This window comes from Centropristis striata, chromosome 23 (assembly GCF_030273125.1).
Source record: "Centropristis striata isolate RG_2023a ecotype Rhode Island chromosome 23, C.striata_1.0, whole genome shotgun sequence".
Classification (NCBI taxonomy): Eukaryota; Metazoa; Chordata; class Actinopteri; order Perciformes; family Serranidae; genus Centropristis; species Centropristis striata.
The window spans coordinates 25,361,010-25,383,234 of NC_081539.1; the positions used below are offsets into that span (position 1 = coordinate 25,361,010).

Sequence of the window (22,225 nt, forward strand, 5' to 3'; positions counted from 1 at the left end):
TGTTCATTTAGTGTATCACTTTTTGTATCACTACGCTCCTAATGCACAAGGTTATTTTTGACCCACGTGTGTGTGTAAACTTGGTGTAATTATACAAAAATGATTTTTCTTCATAAAGTATGAAAGCAAAAATGGATATAATGACCTGTTGTAATAATTTGAAAAAAGAAGATTTTCAAACACACAGCCAGCATGAAATAACATGGGAAATGAATGTGGCTCATTTTTGACCCATGTTGTGCATTAGAAGGTTTTTATATGTTGTGCATCAAAGGGTCAGCAATTCACCAATCACCAATTTAAAACCCTACAAAGAAGACACAAATATTAACTATCCTATTTTGTTAAATTGGTGTTTTTACAATGGAAATTATTATTTGGTGGCTCTAATAAGTCTCAAATGGTAAAATATGTGATTTTCCAATGTAATCTGGTGGTTCTAACAAGTCTTTGCGGGTCATTTTTGACCCATGTTGTGCATTAGAAGGCGTTTATATTATTATATATATTTCTATCAGGGGCTTCTATCAAGAGTTGTTTTTATCAAAAGCAGTGAAACACATTTTTCCCAGAGGAAAACACCCAAGTGTTCTGTGGAAAGCAATGCCCTGTGTTTCAGCATTCAGCTCACGCGAAATTTGTTTTTCATCTGAGAAAACAAAAGAAAGGGAAAACGAAACCGACAAACAGTGAAGCGCCGACAGCGGCTAACATTAACGCCTCCACCACCTACGTGCCACTGCACTTCCTCTGTTTACTTCCTACTAAACACTCTGATCTGTGTCACACAGTCAGTCGCTGTTGGACGCTGGAGACGAACGATGCCGAGACGACGGACACGTTAAGCTTCCGACTCAAAGATCACGGCAAGTGCGGCGTGTTTTTTCTTTACTATTTCTCATCTGTTGTTATCAATAACAAGCTGTATGATCTGCTGAGTCAAACGTAGCAGCTAACTATTTTAGAGCCGCTGTAGAATCTATACATTACGAATTAATATTGTATTTTTTTCTTGAGGCAGGTATTGTTAATTTGCACGTTTAGATTGTGATATAGAAATATAACCACAGTGCTAATGTGTTCCATTAAAACATGAGGTTTGGTTGACTGCCTCTAAAAAAGTATTTTGCATGATTTGCATGCAATAATATGTGTATGAGCTGGATTCCAAACGGCATATTATATACATTTCATATCCAAACGACAATTAATGATTTTACAAAGATTATTAGCAGGTGTTGTTTTATAGATGTAAAATAGGGTCAACGCTTTGCAGGGGCTTCCCAGCTTTACTGTGAAACTCCCCTCATTTGCTTGGAAAACAAGTCTATTAAGCCCCTCCCAGCTGTGTGCCCAGCCAGCTGAATCAAAGCTTCAGTGCTTCAGTGAAGTGTAACTGTGTGTCCTGTGCTCCACATGAACTTTTTCACTGACAGGATCACATCAGTTTGAACTAAACAGTAAAATGTCCTCCTAATGTTTTATTTCAGGGCGAGCAACACGAGTGAAGCATCAAGATGGATTACAAATACGATAATGGAGTAGAACTGCTGTTGGCTCACATGAACATAGAAGATATTATCAACGCTGCAGAGACTCTGTATCAGCTCGAGGAAGAGGGGGAAGGAGGCTTGTCATTCGAAGAGGAAGGTCTTTCCCAGGAGGAGATGGATGAGAACGAGGAGGCAGGGGACTTGGTGGGCTTGGGGAGTCAGGAGAACGACTACGTGGATGGGCTGGGTGGTGTTCGGTATGGGACGGTGACAGACCTCCTGTCCTTTGTCAACCTGCTCTCCAACATGCAGGCAGCAGCACTGCAGCACCCACCTGAGGAGATAGGTGTCCTGCTGAACAAGGTGAGAAATGTTTTTTTTGGTGTGTTTTGTTTTAGTCTCAATGTTTTTGTGCATAAAAATGTAGTTAAATAAACCTTTTGATATGATCAGTGTCTTAACCGACCTTTGTATGCAGAAGGACATGGCTGTGAAAAAAGGCCGCTACCAGATCAACATGGATGTGCTCCTGTTTCCCTGGAAATTGACCTACAAGAATCACGGCACTGGCCTTGTGCCTAAAGGCTCATTTGGGAAAGTCCACTTGGCTCAGGACACCACCACCAGGAAGAGGATGGCTTGCAAACTGGTGAGTCCTGCGGAGCAACGACTGGAATCTGGCCCAAGCTGACTTCTCGTAACTCCTACCCTCAGTGCCAAATATTTCACCTGCCAAATACAACTTGTTCACAAGGTGCCTGTGTTTGATTAATGTCAACATGACATTTGGTCTGCTTTCCTCTAAAGTAAAAGAGGAACAGTGCTCTTTAAAAAGAAGAAACATGTTTTTGTAACAAAATTGGCAATGATTAGTGCAAGAGTGGAAATTTAAAAGTTTTCCACAGCTCCTCTGGGTGTTTATGACAGTTAAATGCATAAACAAAAGTTCCTGGCACACTTCAAAACACTTTTCTTATATATATATCAGTGGTTCTCAACCTTTTTTCAGTGATGTACCCCCTGTGAATTATTTTCTCAGCCAAGTACCCCCTAACCAGGGCAAAGCATTTTTGGTTGAAAAAAAAACAAAGACTTAAAAACAGAGCGATGTGCCATCAGTGTCTGATTTATTAAACTTTGGAGCTGATAAACACAAACAAAATTAAAACATTTGAAAAAAACAAAACAATTTCAAACAATTTAAATGTTAATAATCCATTAATAAAAGTATTGAAAATATTTCTCATCACTAAAATGTAGTGATTCAAACTAATGTAGTAAAAACAGTGAGCATATAACCATTTAAAACTATAACTGCCACGCTTCAACCACGACTCCATCTTTGAGTTTCCAAGTGATTGACAGGTGATGCCAGGAACTTATACTTATATTTTCCTAAAATATTTATTAATAAGTGCCTTCACGTACCCCAGGGGTACGCATACCCCCATTTGAGAACCACTGATCCATATGATACTGCCCCACCTGGGGTGGGGGTGGGGGGTGTTTACTCTTTCCCACATGGGAAGTATTGACAAATGAGGAAGGAGTGTCTACCTATCTCTCTATTGTGGTGTTATCATCAGAATGCTATGTTGAAACAGTGAATAGTACACACTGTTAAACAAACAGAGAAGGCTTACTGGCACCAGTTTCGTGCTTTCTTATCTGAGTTATTTCCCGCATCTCAGCAGACAGACTTGTGATGATGTGTATATTTGTATAATCATCCTCCCAGGTCCCAATGGAGCACTTCAAAGCAGCCGACGTGGAGTTCCAAGCCCGGTTCCGCCACGAGAACATCGCCGAGCTCTATGGAGCTATGCTCTGGGACCAGAGCGTCCACCTGTTCATGGAGGCTGGAGAGGGCGGCTCGGTTCTTGAGAAGCTAGACAGCTGTGGGCCAATGAGGGAGTTTGAGATCATCTGGGTGACCAAGCAAATCCTGCGGGGGCTGGAATACCTGCACTCACACAATGTCATCCACCACGACATCAAACGTAAGAGCTTTGTTCACACATCTACTGCTTTGGAGTAAGCTTGTGCACATGGTTCAGGATATGATGTAATGTCAGTTTTTACCATTTACGTCAAACTTGAGCCACAGACGGTTACAGTTCTTGTAAATAATTCTTGAAGAGAGTATTGACTGGCGGGCAGGAAAGAGGTGAATCAGTGCAAACAGCCACAAACCAAACACATAAAGTCTTACACACTATGAATGAATCACTTATAAGGCCTTCCTCCACTATAGATTTAGATATAGATAAACACATTTTGAGGAAGTGTAGCCAAGTCACACAGTGTGGTAGCTAATGACTTAGATTACAAGAACATATGCTTATTACAGTAGGTGTGGCTCAGCTGAGGTTTGATGTGAGGTAGTTTCACGTTGGTTGAATCACAGCCACACTGAGTGGATCAAAGCATTCTCCACAGCCGTCTGTTAAGGCCCTAAAGGCTGTTTGGAAATTCCAGCCTGCTTCTCATGCTCTCTCAGGGTAAAATGTAGGGTCCGGAGAACCAAGTGACTTATGACAATGGCCAGCCTGGCCCTCTGACATGTTGTTGTGACCCTAAGTGTTTCCTGCCTGTGATCAAAATATGTAATTATACCTTGGAGGTTCTTAAGCGCAATGAAGAGACTTCTCACAAAAGCCTCGCCCTCAAATTATCTCTCAAATTCCTTCCCTAAAAGCACGTGACAAGCTCGACTACTTCTTGGGAGGTTTCAGTAGCCTTTTCCCAGTGAAAATCAATGCAAACACAGCACAAACCAGTTCTTTAGTGTGCTTGAAAAGTCAATAATTATTAGCTCAAATGGCAACCTGCAAGCAAAGCATAAACACTGAAAATACTGTACACAACAGCCTCTCTGACAGACCGAGCCATAACTATAATTTTATCTGTTTTCTTTCTTTAGCCAGTAACATTGTCCTGATGTCAGACAAGGCAGTGTTGGTGGACTTTGGCCTGACGGTGCAGATGACAGAGGATATATACATTCCCAGAGACCTGAGAGGAACAGAGGTAAGAAAATAAGCCAGATCTGAGTATTCCAGACTGCAACTTTAAGCCTGTAATGAATGTACAAACCCAACAATTTTTGGTCCAATTATTTCTTGTTTTTCTATCTCTGAGCTTGAGTGTGTTTTTACTTGAAGGCAGAACTCTTCTTGACTCATGACTGAGGCCAGACTTCCCCAGCGATTTAAATAAATTAGTCTGAAGACTTGTCAGCACTTGTCTCTGTCTTTTCCAAAGTGATTGAAAGTCAGTGATTGGCAAGTGTTGTTGCAGAGCAGACAGTGCACTCATTGACCTCACTGATGTTATTCATAGTCTGCTTATGCTTTGGGTTCTCGGAACAAATGTAATCAGCACTTTGGAAATTTTAGCATTAATCCAAGAGATTTCTCACATGCCTTTTCTCCCATCATGCATCTGTCTAGCTTTCCCATGTCTTGACCTGTTTGTGTGTCAGTCTATATTGGTCTTTGCACATGCACCCTGGGCCTCTCATGGCTTGGCTTGTGGAAAGTCCCAGGGTAGACACCCAGTAGTAATAATAAGAGAGACAGAGCTAGCAAACACACTGGGCTGCTAAGGCTAGCATTAACATGGGGGAACAAGCTGGAATTTCCAGCAGAGAAAGAGGTGGTGTGTTTATTTTTCACACTCCAAAGGCCAGATCACTTCTGCACTGCCCTTACCTTGACACACACACACAGCAGTGGTCTAAAGGTTATCTTGGTTGTTGAAACAGGAAACCCCTTTTACTGCAAGAGGTTGTTTGTTGTTTATCACTTGAACATTCATTTGAATGGGAAACCAATAAAACATGAACTTCATTTATGCCTTTTCCTTTTATAAAATTCATGTCATGTGACCCTTCTTTCATTTAGATGTATATGAGTCCAGAGGTCGTTCTGTGTCGAGGACATAACACCAAGACAGACATCTACAGCCTTGGCACCACCATCATCCACATGCAGACGGGCAGCCCTCCATGGGTCCAGAGGTACCCACGCACGGCCTACCCATCCTACCTCTACATTGTAAGTACTGTACCCTTTTTATGAGCCATGCTAGGTTCAGTGAGTTATCCTAGATTGTACTAATAATAACAGACTGCCATTATTGTGCGTGCACTATTAGAACCAACGGCTATAATTTGATGTAAAAAGAGTACATATACAAGACTTCTTCAAGAAAACAACCACTGTTTTTATTGTCAGCAAAGCACCTGACATTTGCAGTGATGAATTGCGTTTACAGCAGGGCAGGAATTTCACACAACTACACACACGCACTGAATATACCAAGCTGCAGTGAGTACCTGTCTGTATCAGTCTCGTCCCCACATGATCGATCCGTGTCTCACCGTCTGCGTGTGCGCACACGCCGAACTAAATACTATCAACCTGTCCGGGCCTTCAGAGGTCCAAATGCAATTTGTCCTCATGCCCTTAAAAAACATATCTGCCCTGAGGCCACGGTGGCCTTGATGCCCCGCCCGCACTGCCCCAGTTTCAGTTTTCTAGTCTGCCTCTTTCCTGTCAACACAGCTTTGACACCTGTGTCTTTTGATGACATTTATCATCAGATGTTTCCTTACCTGCTTGACAGTTTCAACTGAGACTCCAATCTTCTTCAGAAACGTCATTACTAGTCCTTAAATTAAATTAAATATGGAAGTCGACTTAAAATCTTAAAATGACGAAATTCCAAGCCTGGTTTACAGACAGCAGTTTTCTGAAGTTTGAATAAACATGTATTTACAAAGATCCATAAAGTTGATATGATAAAACATTAAATATAGTCTTTTTATAGTTTTCAATAAAATATGTGTTTAAAAGAGGGCAAGCAGATTAAAGCATTTTTTTATTTATGTTTTACACAATATCCCAACTTTTTCAGAATTGGGGTTGCATGATATCACATGTATACCACTAAATAGACATTATCTTACTGCATTTGAAAAACTGACACACTTTTCCATGACCTTGTTTGGGTCTCCCACAGTTTAGATTATCATGAGATACTAAAAGGCTTAAAGTGACTGATTGCAGTGTGTGACCTATTATGGCAGACTGAGTCAGTCACTACTTCTGTTTCTTTTAAAGGTTTTTCCATTACATGGGTATATTTGCTCATGTTTCTGTTTTTGAAATGATAATCAGCCCTTTTCATTTACTCACTTCCTCGTGAAACTGCTGTCATGGAGAAGTAATGTTACGTGGTTAAGTCGCTTTTACAAGCTGAGCTTTGCTACTTCTTCTAGTTCCTTTTTATCACAACCAAACTTGTTTTACAAGTTACTACTCACACTGACAAAAAAACTAGGTCACAGCTGCTGGAGGAGTTCTATGTGCCCTGATGTTTTTTGTTGTTTATTTGGAAGCATTGACTGTCTTTGTAACTTTGGGTTTTTTTCTTTCATGGCACAGTTTTCTAATGCCAATTTTGCCTTATCTCTTTCCCACCAGATCCACAAGCAGGCCCCTCCTCTGGAGGACATAGCAGAGGACTGCAGCCTGACCATGCGCACCTTCCTGGAGCGAGCCCTGGAGAGAAACCCTGCTCTGCGCAGTTCAGCGTCTGAGCTGCTGAAGGACGAGGCCATCAATCCATCCAGGGAGGATCAGCCACGCTGCTGGAGCCTTGACTCTGCCCTGGAGGAGGCCACCAACACTCTGCTACGGCAGCAGAGCCAGCACCACGACACCACACAGGGTAAGCATCTACATGTTGAAGACAATTTGGTTCCAGTAATTAATTTTGAAATATCTGCCCTAAATAAACATGTACTGATTTCTCTTTTCTGCAGACTCTTCTCTATATTCTGAGGATTCTGGCCACGTGAAGAGGAAGGGCTCCTTGTACATTGACCTAGGGGCCTTGTCAGGTTACTGTAAACTGGTGACAGGGCCCCCGACCTCGGAATATGGCTAGCACCAGACCGCATCGCACCACTTAAGTGACTGAACGTTATTCAAAGCCAGCTGATAATTTACTTTTGAGCATTTTGTTAAATGTATGGCTTTGCTGGTGGAGCACTGATGAATAGTTCAGACTGGTGAACAGCTGCAGGCGACGCGGCTCATTGACGACCTGCAATTGTTTACAAGACTCCAGAGGATTTGTAATGAATGAAATAAGCTTAACCTTGATGCTTAAATGGGCTGATGTGACTCAACAACACTGCAGGACAGTTGTTAGAAGAGATGGATTGTAATCAGTGAGCATTAAGTGTCAGCTGTTGGTATAATTTCCCAGAGCTCCGTACATTGTTCTAATACATGGTATATTTCAGTGTGTTAGTTACCACAATAACCAAATGTATGCTGTTTTTTTCTTGTGAAACTATGTCAAACAGTCTTGAAAAAGAAAATATTTATCACTAAAGTATGTAAGCTATCTGTTAAAGTATGTGGGCACTATGCAAACATGTGTATGTAGTTCTTTATGGACTTCCTCTTGTTAATTCCTGTGGAATAGAAATAGCATCATGATGCTATGCAAATGACGCTTCTGTGGAATGCATGTGGTATTTAATTTGTGCTTTGTACATCCCGTGAGATGAGTCGTGCTGAGCGTTACCTGAAACAAAAAAGCTGTTGTGTCACTTCTGTTTTCTTTAGTATTGAGCACAGAAATTGCCCAAAGTTTGAAAATGTGTCATTATGCAATAAATGCAATAACATGAAAATCCCATTCTGCCTATTATTGATTCAGTTCTATTTAAATAGAGTATTCATTTTAGATTTGCAGCTTCACAATTAAGAGAGATTCCTGTGAAACTAAAACATTTACTATGTCATGATATTTCACTTTTGATTCAATCACAAATTTTTTTTCTTTTTCTAATAAAATGTCCTGACTATTAGACTTTTGTGTTGGCAGCACTGGCATAAAGTATGTTTATTACGCTATATGCAAAAAGGGGCTTTTTATCTGGTATTTGATAGAAATGACAGATCACTGATAAGGGTGTGTAAGGAAATTTAAACCTTCGTTGGGGAGCACGGTTCCGTGGTAACGTGTGGGTGGAGGACACAAGTTCCTCTCTCTCTCTCGCTCTTTTTTTCTCTTTCCTATGAAAGTAAATAAAGGCATTAGAACCAGTCTACACAAAATTGCAGCCTCTGCATTAATTACAAGTCTCATGATACAGCCAGTATGTGCTCTGTGAGACTACGAAAGCACAGTGGTGCTTTGAGCTAAATGGTCAACAGACCATCTTTGGTCTTATTCAAAAGTCACTTTCACATCTCTTTTGAGTTGCCCGTAGGAATGTACTGAAGTACAATTCCAACATTGTATTATTTATACTACTGAGTATCTCACTCAAAACTGACTTTAGGTCTTAAGACAGAAAAGTTTTGCTAAAAACTTTATAATTAAGTTTACAGCAACAACAAAAATCTATCCATCTATATATATTCCATAGAAAAACAAAGTGCACAATATGTACTTTAATAACTTTTACTTTTTTTTTTTTTACTTAAGTAACAAATCTAAATACTTAATTTTAATTTTGTTTAGTTGTGACAGGACATTTAAAGTTAAATAGAGTGATAGCTAGTGAATACTAATTAATACACATTAAGAAAAACTGCATGACCAATAATGTTCCTGTTACATATTCTACAGTATGTTACCAAGAAACAGCAATAACACGGTGAAAAAATCCCAAACTAACAATTCATTGGAAACTGCTTGCTTTGGGGTTTCCTGGTTCCCCGTTAGCATCTAGATATGCATCAATTAGGTTTTAGTGTCCTCTACTACATTACTTTTAATTGTTCTTTTTTTGTCATGGGCAGTATCTGCTACTGATGTTGCATCAGGGAAACCCAAGTGATTAAAAATGTGTGAAGTGTTTTTTCTCCTATCTGTGGCTCAGGCCTACTCTTCCTCTTTCTATAACCGTCACATGAGTGGGCGTCAAGCTCTGCTGTGGAGGGGTTAGCCTCAGAGTCTGATCTGAAGTATTTACAATGATATTCAATGGTTTCTCAATGAATGTGAAAGACAAATACTACCATCTACTGGTTATAGACATATCACTGAATGGACTGATTATGCTGCTAAACAGATAAAAGAAGGCTTATTATAATCAGGAGCTGTCCTGTTACAGGCTTTTAGGTGAATTTATATAATCTGTGGCTCTCCTGTTTTATTCTTGTTTTATGTGAACTGCTGACTCATGCACAGCCACTTTTATGTGTTTAAGACACATTTAAAGTTGACATTTTGATAAAATAATTCAGCTGGAAATTTGTTATGCTAATTGCAACTAATGTAGGCTGTAGCTTCTAGACTTCAAGTTTGCATCAACATAGTGTAAAAAATTGTGTTTGACTGAATGAAAATCTTAAGAATTACAACTTACTAGGTATGAGACAACACACAAAAGAGAGTATCTACTCGTCATTATCAAAGCATCACTTTAACCTCTTTTACACAGAGATACCATAATACTGCCATAAATAATATCCACTATAACACCTGCTAGGGGTGGCCCTAAAAGAAAATCACAATATTTCAGGGCATTTTTGCGATAAAAATATTCTTGACAATATGAAAAAATACAGAAAAATATATAGAAAATTATTTTTTTTTAGTCTGTATGAATAAATAAAAAACATACAACAAAATAAAAATCAATCGTAAATCTAAAATGTAGTGTAAATTGCAAATCGCAACAGTTGCCAAATACACAAAATTACTCTTGACTCTTGAGTATTAGCAAATAATGTAAAAGTTAAAGTAAAATGCCTCGATCTCGGCCACTTTGAGAGCTAAATGTGAGCACCTCACATAACCTTTTTAACAGTCAACAAGGCTTTCCCCTAGGACTTGGAGCAGCCAGACAGTGTTGAAAAATAGCTGGCTAGGGAGGGGCTGGAGGCATGCCCCCCTGAATAATTCTTTTCATAAAAGCCCAAATTTGGTGCCTCTCACACATTCTAATGCCACTATTCCATCACTGATCTTATCAGTGATGGAATTAATTAATTAATTAATTAATTATTGTAAAGGAGAATAAGGGTTCTTGTAGGTTCTTATTTTGACAGTCTTCTTATAAATTCTGTTGTGGATTCTGTTAACACACTATGCTCTTATTTTGAAAGCTGCATGTGTTTAACGACAGGAAGTAATAGTAGCGCACGGAGACGTGGGGATGCGGCTGATACAGACAGGTAGGCACGTTTCTCGTTCATGCTTGAATTGTTTTGAAGCGCAGTGGGGAGGGCAGCTCGGCATATTCAGTGTGTGAATGCGGGGTTGGGGTCGGGGTTTTGAATGACTGACGGATGACAGACACTCTACTGAGCAACGGCAACACAACACAAAATAACTTTATATTATGATTAGTGTAAATATACTTTCAGTATAAAGTATATACTCTCGACAAAAAGGGGCAGAGCCGCCTCTTTGTCTTCTTGAAGCTCAGATCTCTGGACATCTGTAGTAAGATGCTGCAGATGTTTTATCAGTCTGTGGTGGTAGTGTGTTGTTTTATGCTGCAGTCTGCTGGGGAGGCAGCATCACACACAGAGATGATCAGACTGGTCAAAAGAGCTGGTTCTGTGGTTGGAGCCAGGTTGAACACACTGGAGGAGGTGGTGGAGAAATGACCTGTCAAGATGTTCGAGGCCATCCTGAAATACCCGGCTCATCCACTTCAGAACACCTTTATGGACCAAAAACATTAGTGGAAAAGGTGGAAAATTACTGAAAGGGTATTTTGTTTGCCTCCAAGACAGTACCATTAGGGTTAAGAGTGGCCGCTGGGAAAGTCTGAGGCCAGGCCCTCTTAAATGGCCGCTCACTCGGCGTGTCTCAATTACAAAAAAAGGCAAGACCCCAGAGAGATTTACGAGACTCCGGAGGTGACATATGGTTTTCAATCACCGCATTATCGATTAGCGACAGTGTCGACGACATGCACAACAACTGTGGCCGCCTTCGCCAACTGTGCACAGCGCCCGGCGTTTATTGTAAACAAACTGGCATGCTAACTGTACACAAAGTGTCCGCCGCTGATCATAAACAAACTGGCATGCTAACTGTACACAAAGTGTCCGCTGCTGATCATAAACAAACGGGCATGCTAACTGGTCTGTGTTGTAAACAAACAGAAATTGCTAAGTGAACACATACTGCTGCAGCACATACATACTGTACTGCTCCAGAGCTAGCTGTGTAGCCTGTTAGCACTGTGCTTCTTTGCACCTCGTTCCGAGCCTCGGAGTGCACTATGAAAGGGCAGAATATCACACCTTCACAGGATCACTATGACTACCCTAAGGCGAACAGATCGGCACAGATCTTTCCAGCAATATAGCGGGACATTTGCGGGACTGCACTATGAAAAGGGGCTTATGTTTCTTGTCCCTTGTGACTACTCCCTACTTCACCGGCTTTTAAAAATGGCGCGTGTTGTTGTGGCGAGTACTACGTCAAATCCAGCTTAGCATGTCAAATCCCGCTTAGTGTTCTATCCAATCAGCAACCAGGCTTTTTTCAGGGGAGAAAAATGGCACTGCTCTCGGACAGGGTCAGCTGACACGGGCGTTTCGGCGAGGGAGACCCGCCTCATTTGGGGAAATTGACTATATTGGAAACACACCTTTAGAAACACCTCAGGAGGTACGCTATGTATCATACAGGGTACCATTGGTCAAAAACGTGCTACGTTGTCGGCAGGATTCGAACCTGCGCGGGGAGACCCCAATGGATTTCTAGTCCATCGCCTTAACCACTCGGCCACGACAACCCATAAAACAATTACACTCTACTGATGATTCAAATAAGTAGATAAAAATAAATAAATAGCTCGCACCATTTCACATGACAGCATCGGCAGCTAGTGTGTGTGCATGTGTTCACACGCTGCCAGCTGCCCATTTCACACAGACTTCAAACAGAAGAACACCAATGCTTCCCACCTTGAACAGGCTGTGCAAAAGGGTCAACCTAACATCTGAAAAGTTTCAGTAGGAGCAGTATTCTACAAAAGTATCAGTGGCAAAGCAGAGGAGAACCCTTAGGGCCTTGCATTTTGAATGTTATATGTAATCTCTTTCATTTAATAATCTTCCAATTCTAATATTAATTTAATTTATATCAAGTTTGCTTCAGAAATGAAACGACTTCTCTCCTAAATCCATGAAAATATAGTTATCAAATCAGATTATTTTGTTGTTGTTGTTGTTGAAGCAAGAGCTTGCATTTAGAGGACATGATGAGGGCAAAGAATCAGAGAATAAAGGGAACTACTTGAAGATGTCATCTTGATACTGCTACTGTTTTCATGGGCATGCCCAGCATAATTCAGAAAGACTTTATACAGTTTTTTACAGATGTATGACTGAAGCCTTGAAGGAGACAAGGGGCATCATGTCATATGTCCTGCGTTTTGCTTTCCAAAGTGGTTTGAAGGAGAGGTTTCTCAAATATGCTGACGTGAGCTTGAGGAACAAGCATGTTGAGGCAATAGCAGGCCAGGTTCTTGAGTTCTTAGATGACTGTAAGCCCAATACCCGGAATGAGGTGGGTCTCACTCGCCGAAATGCCCCTATTTTGAATATGAGAAGTCTTGAGGGGTTTTTGACAGGACTTTTTTTTACCCAATGAAGAGCAGGGCCGTTTTTCTCCCCTTACAAATGCCTGGTTGCTGATTGGATAGAACACTAAGAAGGACTAGCGACTATTTTCAAAAAAACGACTGCCGACAATCGACTTTTTCTTCGACTTTTGGATTCATTCTTACTTTTCTTAACAAGAGTAAGAATGAGTCTCCAACAAGCTGCTCTTCTTACCGAGCTGTGGGCCGGTGGCTCGTTAAGAAGAGTAAGAACAAGTCTCTAAAAGTCTCCAATAACACGAGAAAAAGTCGCTGGATTTGTCGGCAGTCGTTTTTAAAAAAATAGTCTCTAAGGCCTGCACAGTTAGCAACGGTGGCCACAGTTGTGTCTCCCGTGTTTAATCTGTCGTGTACATGATCACGGATCTCTATATTTCCAGTTGTTTTCTTTGTTTGGTGTTCATTTTTTAGCCTTGTTGACATGTGTGTGCTGTGCAACTGGTGGCTCAAAACTCCATTTCGTTGTCGGCAGGATTCGAACCTGCGCGGGGAGACCCCAATGGATTTCTAGTCCATCGCCTTAACCACTCGGCCACGACAACTCAGTGTTTAAATATCACTTCAAGCATATCTGAAATAGCAGTAATAACATGTTTAAAGTTGTAAAAGTTTTTACTTGTCTGGCAATCTGACCAATTATGTGTCAGAAAAAACTATATTTGCGATGGCCGGGAATCGAACCCGGGTCAACTGCTTGGAAGGCAGCTATGCTCACCACTATACCACCATCGCTAGATGAAGTGCAAAAATTCCACTGCAGAGTCACCAGTCTGTGTCAGGAATTCAACAAGGGAGGAGGGAGGGGAAAAGGGAAGGGGTATGGAATGGAGAGAAGGAAAAAAAAATTCGGAGTTGATGTCAGGAAAAAAGGGAGGAAGAGAAGGAGAAATAGGAGTAGTTGGAAAGAAAAAAAACTTTAAAATTTTCATGAGAAGTAAAATTCATGACTGTCTTTGCTGGGAATTTTACTTTTTGCCATTTATTTAAGATAACTGAAAGTTGAGGTTTGGTGTGCTACATTATTGCAATAGGTACTGATGGATCAGTTTGCCGAAATTCATTATTGTAATTTAAAAGCCCTTTCAATCTCAACCAGTACCCTATCTGGAAAAGGGAAACATGACTGCAAGGCATAAATGCAGTTTGTAGTATGTATGCAGAACACATTGCATTGGAATGAAAGCAGATCTGCCTAACCACATGTGGAGTTGGTCTCACCTTCCTGATGCAGGGGCTTACATTCCTTTTTCTATATTTAGTAGTCTGTTAGTACACAACTGCATGAATAGCCTTTGTCTTGGCATTAGTAAGGATGGGCAGCAGAACCTGGTATTGAATACAAATTACAGTTCTTTTTCATCACTACTGTTTTAACACTTTCTTTGTTGGGGATGAGCTCATCTCACTACGCTTGTTACTGTAAATGCAATAAAATTTGCAGGTAAGAAGCCAATATTTTATTAATACACCCATTAATATTTCTGCCTGTCCCTAACTGTTTTCTCAACCAGACTCGTGTAGCCTTCTGCCTGTGTTTTTTCTCACTGCAAAGCAGCAAGTTGTTGCACAGCATAAGTCCTTATGTGTTTGCATGAGCTCAAGTGAGGTGGTGCGTTGCTATCTCTGGCAGGACAATTATAATAATAAATGTTCATAGTTGTAGCAAATGCAATTTTAAAAGGTGTTCCAATTATATGAACTTCTCTCACAACACTTTAAATGTATTTGGAAATGGAAATAACTTTTCGAAACAATCGCCAAAAAATCGTAAAAAAGAATTAAACATGAAACGTCAGCAGGAATCAAACATGCACTGGGAGGTCACAAAGCATTTCTAGATAATCAATTTAACCAGTCAGACACAAAAATGCAGTTATATTTAAAAGTAGAATGCAAACTGTTATTTGTCAAGTTATAGCCGTTAACTACATGTTGGAACTACGTGATGGATCCACCCATCTTTAACAGCCAAACATAAGCAAAAGACAAGCGGTGCTCCAACACTGAAAGAAATGTGCCCTTTACAGCAAAAAGTGGATTTCTATGCGATGGCCGGGAATCGAACCCGGGTCAACTGCTTGGAAGGCAGCTATGCTCACCACTATACCACCATCGCTGATGAAAATCTGAGATCAGCAAAAAAAAAAATCTTATAAAAGCTTTATTAAGGCTCAGCATACTTATCCTATTGACTGTTTCCAAAGGAAGTTCAAACACCTACACCGTGGCATTCCCATACCTTCTTTGAGAGAAGCTTATAGGCTCTGATCAACCACATCCCACAACAACGCTTGATCCTGTAAGACTTGACCCATCCGGTGGCCCGGGAGCAGTCCATACCAGGCTTGGGTGGATCCCTCAAGGCCCAATCCAAGGCATGGGGCGGCTGGGTCACTCAACATGTCTGTTCACCTCCTTTTCCGTTGCCATTGATGGATGAGCAATATAAGAACGTTGAAAGGCTCCGGCAATTAAACACTGTACCTTATCAACATGAGAGAGAGGTGACTTGTTCTAAGCAAGATCAGCAGGCAGTAGCTTTGCTCGAATCCAAGACGGTCCGTACTGAGGTTGATGGAGTCCTCAGGTACGCAACACCTACACTGCCCTACAAAGCCTAACTGCAGTAACTACATTTTGGGTCGAAATTGAGTTATAACTAAAAATTAACTCCTTGATGTCTGTTTTATCTTGTGACAAAGTTTTAGATTTCAATTTTGCTTATTTTCAGAGAAATAATGATATAAAAATTGCAGTAACTACAAAATCCAACTCAAAACCAAAGCAGACCGCAGTAATTGCACTTACTGCGGTCTGCTTTGGATATATATACGAATTTAAACATAAAACCAAAGCAGACCGCAGTAAGTTCACTTACTGCGGTCTGCTTTGGTTTTATATATGAATTTAAACATGAATTTCCCGGGGTCTGCTCCGCGCTCCTCACGCGACTGCTTGAGGATTCTACAACGGCCGATTTCACCCGTCTAACTTCTTACTTTGACTCTTTACCTCACACAATACATTTGTTTGAGATGGCACTGCCCGGAGGAAAGAGGCTGGTGGAGATGGCATTAAAAAGAAAATATCCAGAATATGGTAAGTAACGATCACAATCACATTATAAAACGCCAGCTGTCATCATCAGCTGTATATGGCTTGCAGGCGATGTTTTGGTGTTTAGCTAGCATAAGCTTACCTGCTCCCTGAAAGCTGTAACGTTATCCTCTGTAACTTCACCATCATCAGCGATGCCGTGTCACCTACGTTTTGTCCTTCACATCACAAAGTTAATCCAGCTGGAGGCGGAAAACTATATTAAAAACTCGCCATTGCTATCCAAACAGTCATCGGAAACAGCTCCCCATCATGTTTGATACCCCCCATAGAGCGCAGAGGAAGACATGCCCCAGCCAATAAACTAAATATGACCCCAATTTACCAACACATTGAATCATTTCATCCAACCGTTAGCCATTATCGAAGGGAACATGCCCCCAATCGTAGATACCTCCCAAGTGATGTAACTGTGCAGCTGATGTACAAGCACTTTGCTTCCAACTCCCACTGTTCATATGAAACATACAGAAAAGCCGTAAAGAACAGCAACATCAGCTTCACCAAACTGGGAGAGGAGCAGTGCGACCAGTGTCTCCAGCATGAGCTCCATGTGAATTCCGAACACCAGGCTGCCAACAAGGACCCCACTCCAGACTGCTCAGTCTGCAAGAAGTGGGAAGACCACAAGGAGAGAGCAGCAAGATGGAGGCATCACTACAAGCTTGATGCAGAAAAAGATCAGAGTGACAACCTGTCGATCCGCAGCGTGGACCTCCAGAAAGTCATCATGCTGCCCCAAATGCCAGGGGTGAAGACAACCATCTTCACCAAGCGGATCTCTGTTTTTCATGAGACCTTTGCCACAGTTGGCAAGAAGACAGGATCAAAGAAGAAGAGTATCTCAGTGATCTGGCATGAGGGGATGGCTGGGAGGAAGGCAGAGGAGGTGGCATCTGCCTATGTATGTGCTCTGCAAAGGGAGCGTGACATCCCTCATCTTGTCCTGTGGATGGACAACTGCACAGCACAGAATAAGAATTGGTGCCTCCTGACAACACTCGTCAGTATGGTGAATCATAACTCCAACTCCACACAAGACGTAACACTGAAATACTTTGAACCAGGGCACACCTTCATGAGTGCTGACAGTTTTCATCATGGGGTGGAGCAAGAGATGAAAAGGCGGCCTGGGGGTGTTGTTCTTGACTTTCAGGACTTCAGCAGTGTCATTGCATCCTCTAACTCTGCAAAAGTGAATGTGGTGGAACTGCAAAGTGAGGACATCCGTGCATGGAAAGCAGGGCACTCCGTGACGAAGCTCAAGAATGCACCTCATCTAGCAGAAATGGCAGAGATCCAGTTGAGAAGAGGTTCAAGGAGCATGTGGGTGAAACTTTCCCATGATCAGGAGGAATTCACAGAGCTGGACTTCCTCATGAAGAAGACCACTCTTGGCATCCCTCAGCAACTGAGGCCTGCAATGAAGGGGGTTGGGAGGCAGAAGAAGGCAGACATCCTGACAAAACTCTGCCCACTGATGCCACCAAACCGCCGGGTGTTTTGGGAGAGTCTTGCCGAAAGTGCTGAAGATGAAGAGTGAGCAGTCAACAATATATATATGTAAATATATGTGTATATATATATATATATATATATATGAGAGAGAGAGAGAGAGAGAGATGTAAATATATATACATAGATATACTCACACTTATATGTAAATATATATATATATATATATATATATCCTTTTTATCAAATTAATCGTTTTTTAATACAAATGTTATTGTAATTTGTTATTGCAATTTAATAACTTAAACACATGTACAGAAATATCTGATATGTTAATATATTTCCATTTTTATTAAATGAATCTGTTTTTGATACAAAAAAAGTTTTTGTAATTTACTAATGAAATGTACAGGAATATCTGATCTGTTAATATATTTCCATATTTATGAATTTAATCTGTTTTGGAAAAAAATGTTATTGTAATTTGTTATTGTAATTTAATAAGTTGAAAACATGTACAGTAATATCTGATAGAATATATCTGGGTTTTTTATGTAGCTGTCATTGACTTTAGTTATAAATGTGTTATAATAAACACATTTGACTGTGATACAGTGTAACCTTGTATTTCTTCATTGTGTTGAATAGTGAAGACAAGAATAACAGAAATTATAAGTCTATTTGATAGGGAAACTATCACTATATAGTGATTAAGTAAAAAAGTGAGAAAAAAATATATTAAGACTAAATTATAACATAACTTTATAATATCAAGTCTAAAATACACAAATCTTTGAATTGAGTTGTTAAACACTTTTAAATACACTTATAACAAAATCAATTTGAAAATGTTTATTCACTGAAAACAAAATATAAAAGCTGAAAGAAGACAACAACATTGTAGTTACTGCACTCTGCTTTTGCATTACTATGAGAACCTTTTACAGCAATGCAAAACCAGAGTGCAGTAATTACATTTTTGGGGTCAAAGGTAAAAAAAATCATCATGATTTTTTAGCATAAAAATTACATCATCAATACATGTAGAAATAAGTGTCATATCACTTACCTACCTATAACCCATTTGGCTGGCCGGTTCAGAAACGTTCAAAAACTTTAAAGCAGTTTTTCTCAGTTTCACCCTTTGCGTAGTTACTGCAGTTAGGCTTTGTAGGGCAGTACAGACATGCCACTCTTACATTCCCCCAAAGAGTCAGTCATGCCTGACAAACTGTTCTGCTTTTCTATAATCGTCATCAGAAAGTCTCTCCAGTCTGGAAAAATTATGAATGAAAAAATCATTGTTTTATTAGTTAGACCACAGCAACATTAGTTCATATTGTCCATCTAAAATACCTGTCCTTCTCCATTGTTTTTTTAAGCGAGGGTCCATGGAGGCCGCCTGAATGGCAGGAAACTGCTCAAGAAAGCGCTCCACCATCAGGAACAGCTCTGTTTCTTCCTGCCCACTTTGAGATGGCAGGTATTGTGAGCAGCAATATTTAGATTATGAGCAAAGCAGCCAATTTTTCTAATGCTCATCTTTTTTACTGCTACGTCCATATTAGCTGCATTGTCTACTGTGATCGCAACGACTTTTTCCTTTATATTGAATTCATCAAGAATATCCCCTTTCTCTTCCGCTATTACATGGCCTGTCTGTGATGTGTACACTACCCTGGTATGCAGGGTTTTCTCCTTCATGGTACCCTCTCTCACAAAGTGGACTGAAACAGTCAAGTAGTGGTCTTGTGCCACACTTGTCCACCCATCCGCGGCCATCTCTGACGTCTTGCAATTCTCTCTTGACATTTCCCTTCTCTCAGTGTATTTGACAGCATGTCTCTGCTGGGGGACTGATATCTGGGGTTAATGGCTCTCATCATCTCCCTAATTGACATTAGAACACAAAACATCAACAATAACATGGTTGTGTTATTATTGCTCAAAAACCATTATCTAGGCTGAGAGATATAGGCTTAACTGGTCAACAATATCCTGTACAGGTTACTTACCTCCGCCATGGAGCTTCCACTGTAGAAAAAGGCAGCAAACCTTTAACAACAAAGTTTGTGACTGCCCTGTGGCACTCGTCTTGTTTTTCTTTTGTCATTTTTCCTTTTTCTGCTTTGTCCTCGTCATATCAGGGTCAGAGGCTGCTGTGAGGAGAAGATAAACATAACAGTGAACGTTAGGTGTGCTGTTTAACCAGTCAACCCAATTAATGAGCACATCTTTACAAGCTTAGCTTTTTATGTTACTGTCAATATTTTGTTAGCTTTTGATTTAGCTAGCTACACAGCCATGAAATAAAGCTACACACTAACATCTGAAGTTAGCTTTACATGGTGGATCCCATTAACTCACAGCGCGATGCACGTATTAAGTTGCAGTAACATTAAGATTACTGCCGGTACTTACTTTCGCTGAACATAAATTTATTTACCTGTTAAAATCCCACACATAGCGCCATCCTCAGTAACGTTGCTCTCAGATGAAGCAGAGTCCAGTGGTGGAGATCTTGAATCAGGCCGCGCAGGCTCTGTAACATCCCCAGGCTGACTTGGATGCTGAGAGGAGGATGGCTGTGGTCCACTTATCTTGCAGTCAAACACGGAGCAACTTCCTTCTCTTAAATTGATTTTGTGCATGATCAGGTGCTTCATCAAATTAGTTGTGTTGCCGGCCTTAGCAACTACGAGTTTGTGGCATGTATTGCATGGCGCAGTATTGGCATCAATCTTGCTAAAATGGAGCCACACTTTTGACCTTGGTGGCATTTTTTCGACGACACACACACACTGCCAACACAGACACATGTACCCCGTCTGCGGGCGTAACCACAAATCATCCAAGTATCTTTGTTTTTCCTGCTTTCCGCAATCACATGTAACGTCACAGCCAATCGCCAGCAGCATGATCAGGTCTTGATCACCTGATTATCCTCTGGGTACCGAAACTTGGCACCAAAAACGAGGCATGTTTTGATACTCGGAACTACCAAAACATTTCGGTCGGTGCCTTAAAAGAACCGAAGTTCGGTACCCAGCCGTACTGTGGAGTGACTGTTAGCTCACTAAGGCCTATCAGCCTGGAGAACAAGGTATACAACACTAAGGAGCTAATGGATGTGAAAGAAGAAATTAATGGTCGAACTAGGAATGGGCAATATGTTATTGTTTACGATATATCGTCAAAAACATTCCCCACGGTAAGAATATGTCATCCCATGATAAAAACAATAAATTAAATTCCCATTGATGACAAGTGTGCAACACACTCGCAGCCCAACACGAGTGGAATATAAACAACAAAGGCGGAAGGCGGAGCAGATACTCTGGGCAGCGAGGAGCTCATTCCTAAACGGGGCTTCAGCTCCGTTATCTGGAACTGGTTTGGTTTTAAAAAGTCTGACGCAGAGCAGAAATTCATCACATGCAAAGTTTGCAAACAGTTTGCTGTCTACAGTGGAGTTTTTTGCTTCAACCACAGACATGTGGAGTAGCCCAGCAACTGAGCCGTACATTAGCCTAACTGTTCAATAGTTAATGAGTGATTGGAGTTTGAACGGCTGTTGCCTTCAGACAAGTTTTTTCCCGGATGACCACATGCTTCAGGCATAACCTGCACATTGCTGTTGGTTTATTTATTGTTATAAGTTTGTTGGTGAGAACTGATCTTACAGATCTTGGCTATCCTCAACTCAAAACCATTGGGTTATGTATTTAATTAATAGGCATCGCTAACTGTGCACAGAGTGCCTGGTGCTTGTTGTAAACAAACAGAGATTGCTAGGTGAACACCCTGCTGCAGCACATACATACTGTACTGCTAAAGAGCTAACTGTATAGCCTATTAGCACTGTGCTACTGTGCACCTCATTCCGCGACGCCAGACTGCACTATGATAGGGCAGAATATCACACCTTCACAGGATCACTATGATGAGCTGGCAAAATGCCAGCACAGATCTTTCAAGCAATTAAGTAGGATATTTGCGCAAGACACTATGAAAGGGACTTGTGTTTCTTATCACTTGTTCTTATCACATCGGGGTATCTTTGTATCATTGGTGAGTTGCTATTGGTCAAAACTATACTACGTTGTCGGCAGGATTCGAACCTGCGCGGGGAGACCCCAATGGATTTCTAGTCCATCGCCTTAACCACTCGGCCACGACAACCACTGTATTATTTACTGGTCAGGACGACATGTGAACCAGCGACAGGGTCTGCTGGGAAACCTTTGGTCCAGGCATTCATTTGGATGTTACTTTGACATGTACCACCTACATTGTTGCAGCCCAAATAAACCCCATCATGGGAATGCTCCTCCTTAATGGCAGTGGCCTCTTTCAGCAAGATAATGCACACAACAAAAACACAACGACGAAACGTACTCAATTTTGTTTACTAAAGAAGAAAAACGCTCTGTCTATTCTTATTGAAGGTTGATATTCAGGGTTGTGTCAAGTTTTACGAGAAATTCTACTTTTTACCGAC

The 22,225-nt window shown here is 40.9% G+C and overlaps 1 protein-coding gene and 5 non-coding genes across 8 annotated transcripts; 1 reads left to right on the forward strand and 5 right to left on the reverse strand.

The window, feature by feature from the left end:
• The first annotated feature begins 749 nt into the window (after positions 1 to 749).
• Positions 750 to 8,333, forward strand: map3k8 (mitogen-activated protein kinase kinase kinase 8). 3 transcript variants are annotated; one of them, XM_059326569.1, is made up of 8 exons: positions 750 to 866; positions 1,491 to 1,856; positions 1,972 to 2,142; positions 3,232 to 3,493; positions 4,417 to 4,523; positions 5,399 to 5,551; positions 6,983 to 7,229; positions 7,324 to 8,333. In XM_059326569.1, the coding sequence occupies exons 2-8, from the start codon at positions 1,518 to 1,520 to the stop codon at positions 7,446 to 7,448; spliced, it is 1,404 nt and encodes a 467-aa protein (XP_059182552.1). In that variant the 5' UTR covers positions 750 to 866; positions 1,491 to 1,517; the 3' UTR covers positions 7,449 to 8,333. The 3 variants fall into 3 exon arrangements, with proteins under 3 accessions (XP_059182552.1, XP_059182554.1, XP_059182553.1); XM_059326571.1 differs by having other exon boundaries at positions 847 to 870; XM_059326570.1 differs by lacking the exon at positions 750 to 866 and having other exon boundaries at positions 1,376 to 1,856.
• A 3,867-nt stretch (positions 8,334 to 12,200) lies between these two features.
• trnas-aga (transfer RNA serine (anticodon AGA)) lies at positions 12,201 to 12,282 on the reverse strand. Its single transcript has one exon. It is a non-coding gene; the product is annotated as a tRNA-Ser (tRNA).
• Positions 12,283 to 13,612: 1,330 nt separating this feature from the next.
• Positions 13,613 to 13,694, reverse strand: trnas-aga (transfer RNA serine (anticodon AGA)). The gene has a single exon. It is a non-coding gene; the product is annotated as a tRNA-Ser (tRNA).
• A 118-nt stretch (positions 13,695 to 13,812) lies between these two features.
• Positions 13,813 to 13,884, reverse strand: trnag-ucc (transfer RNA glycine (anticodon UCC)). The gene has a single exon. It is a non-coding gene; the product is annotated as a tRNA-Gly (tRNA).
• Positions 13,885 to 15,196: 1,312 nt separating this feature from the next.
• trnag-ucc (transfer RNA glycine (anticodon UCC)) lies at positions 15,197 to 15,268 on the reverse strand. Its single transcript has one exon. It is a non-coding gene; the product is annotated as a tRNA-Gly (tRNA).
• A 6,556-nt stretch (positions 15,269 to 21,824) lies between these two features.
• trnas-aga (transfer RNA serine (anticodon AGA)) lies at positions 21,825 to 21,906 on the reverse strand. Its single transcript has one exon. It is a non-coding gene; the product is annotated as a tRNA-Ser (tRNA).
• Positions 21,907 to 22,225: the final 319 nt, after the last annotated feature.

Excerpts from the sequence above, each read along its gene's own strand:
- map3k8 (XM_059326569.1), top strand. The coding sequence starts at position 1,518 with ATGGATTACAAATACGATAATGGAGTAGAACTGCTGTTGGCTCACATG. Across the intron at positions 3,494-4,416 it reads CATCCACCACGACATCAAAC|CCAGTAACATTGTCCTGATG; the intron begins GTAAGAGCTTTG and ends TTCTTTCTTTAG. Across the intron at positions 4,524-5,398 it reads GAGACCTGAGAGGAACAGAG|ATGTATATGAGTCCAGAGGT; the intron begins GTAAGAAAATAA and ends TCTTTCATTTAG.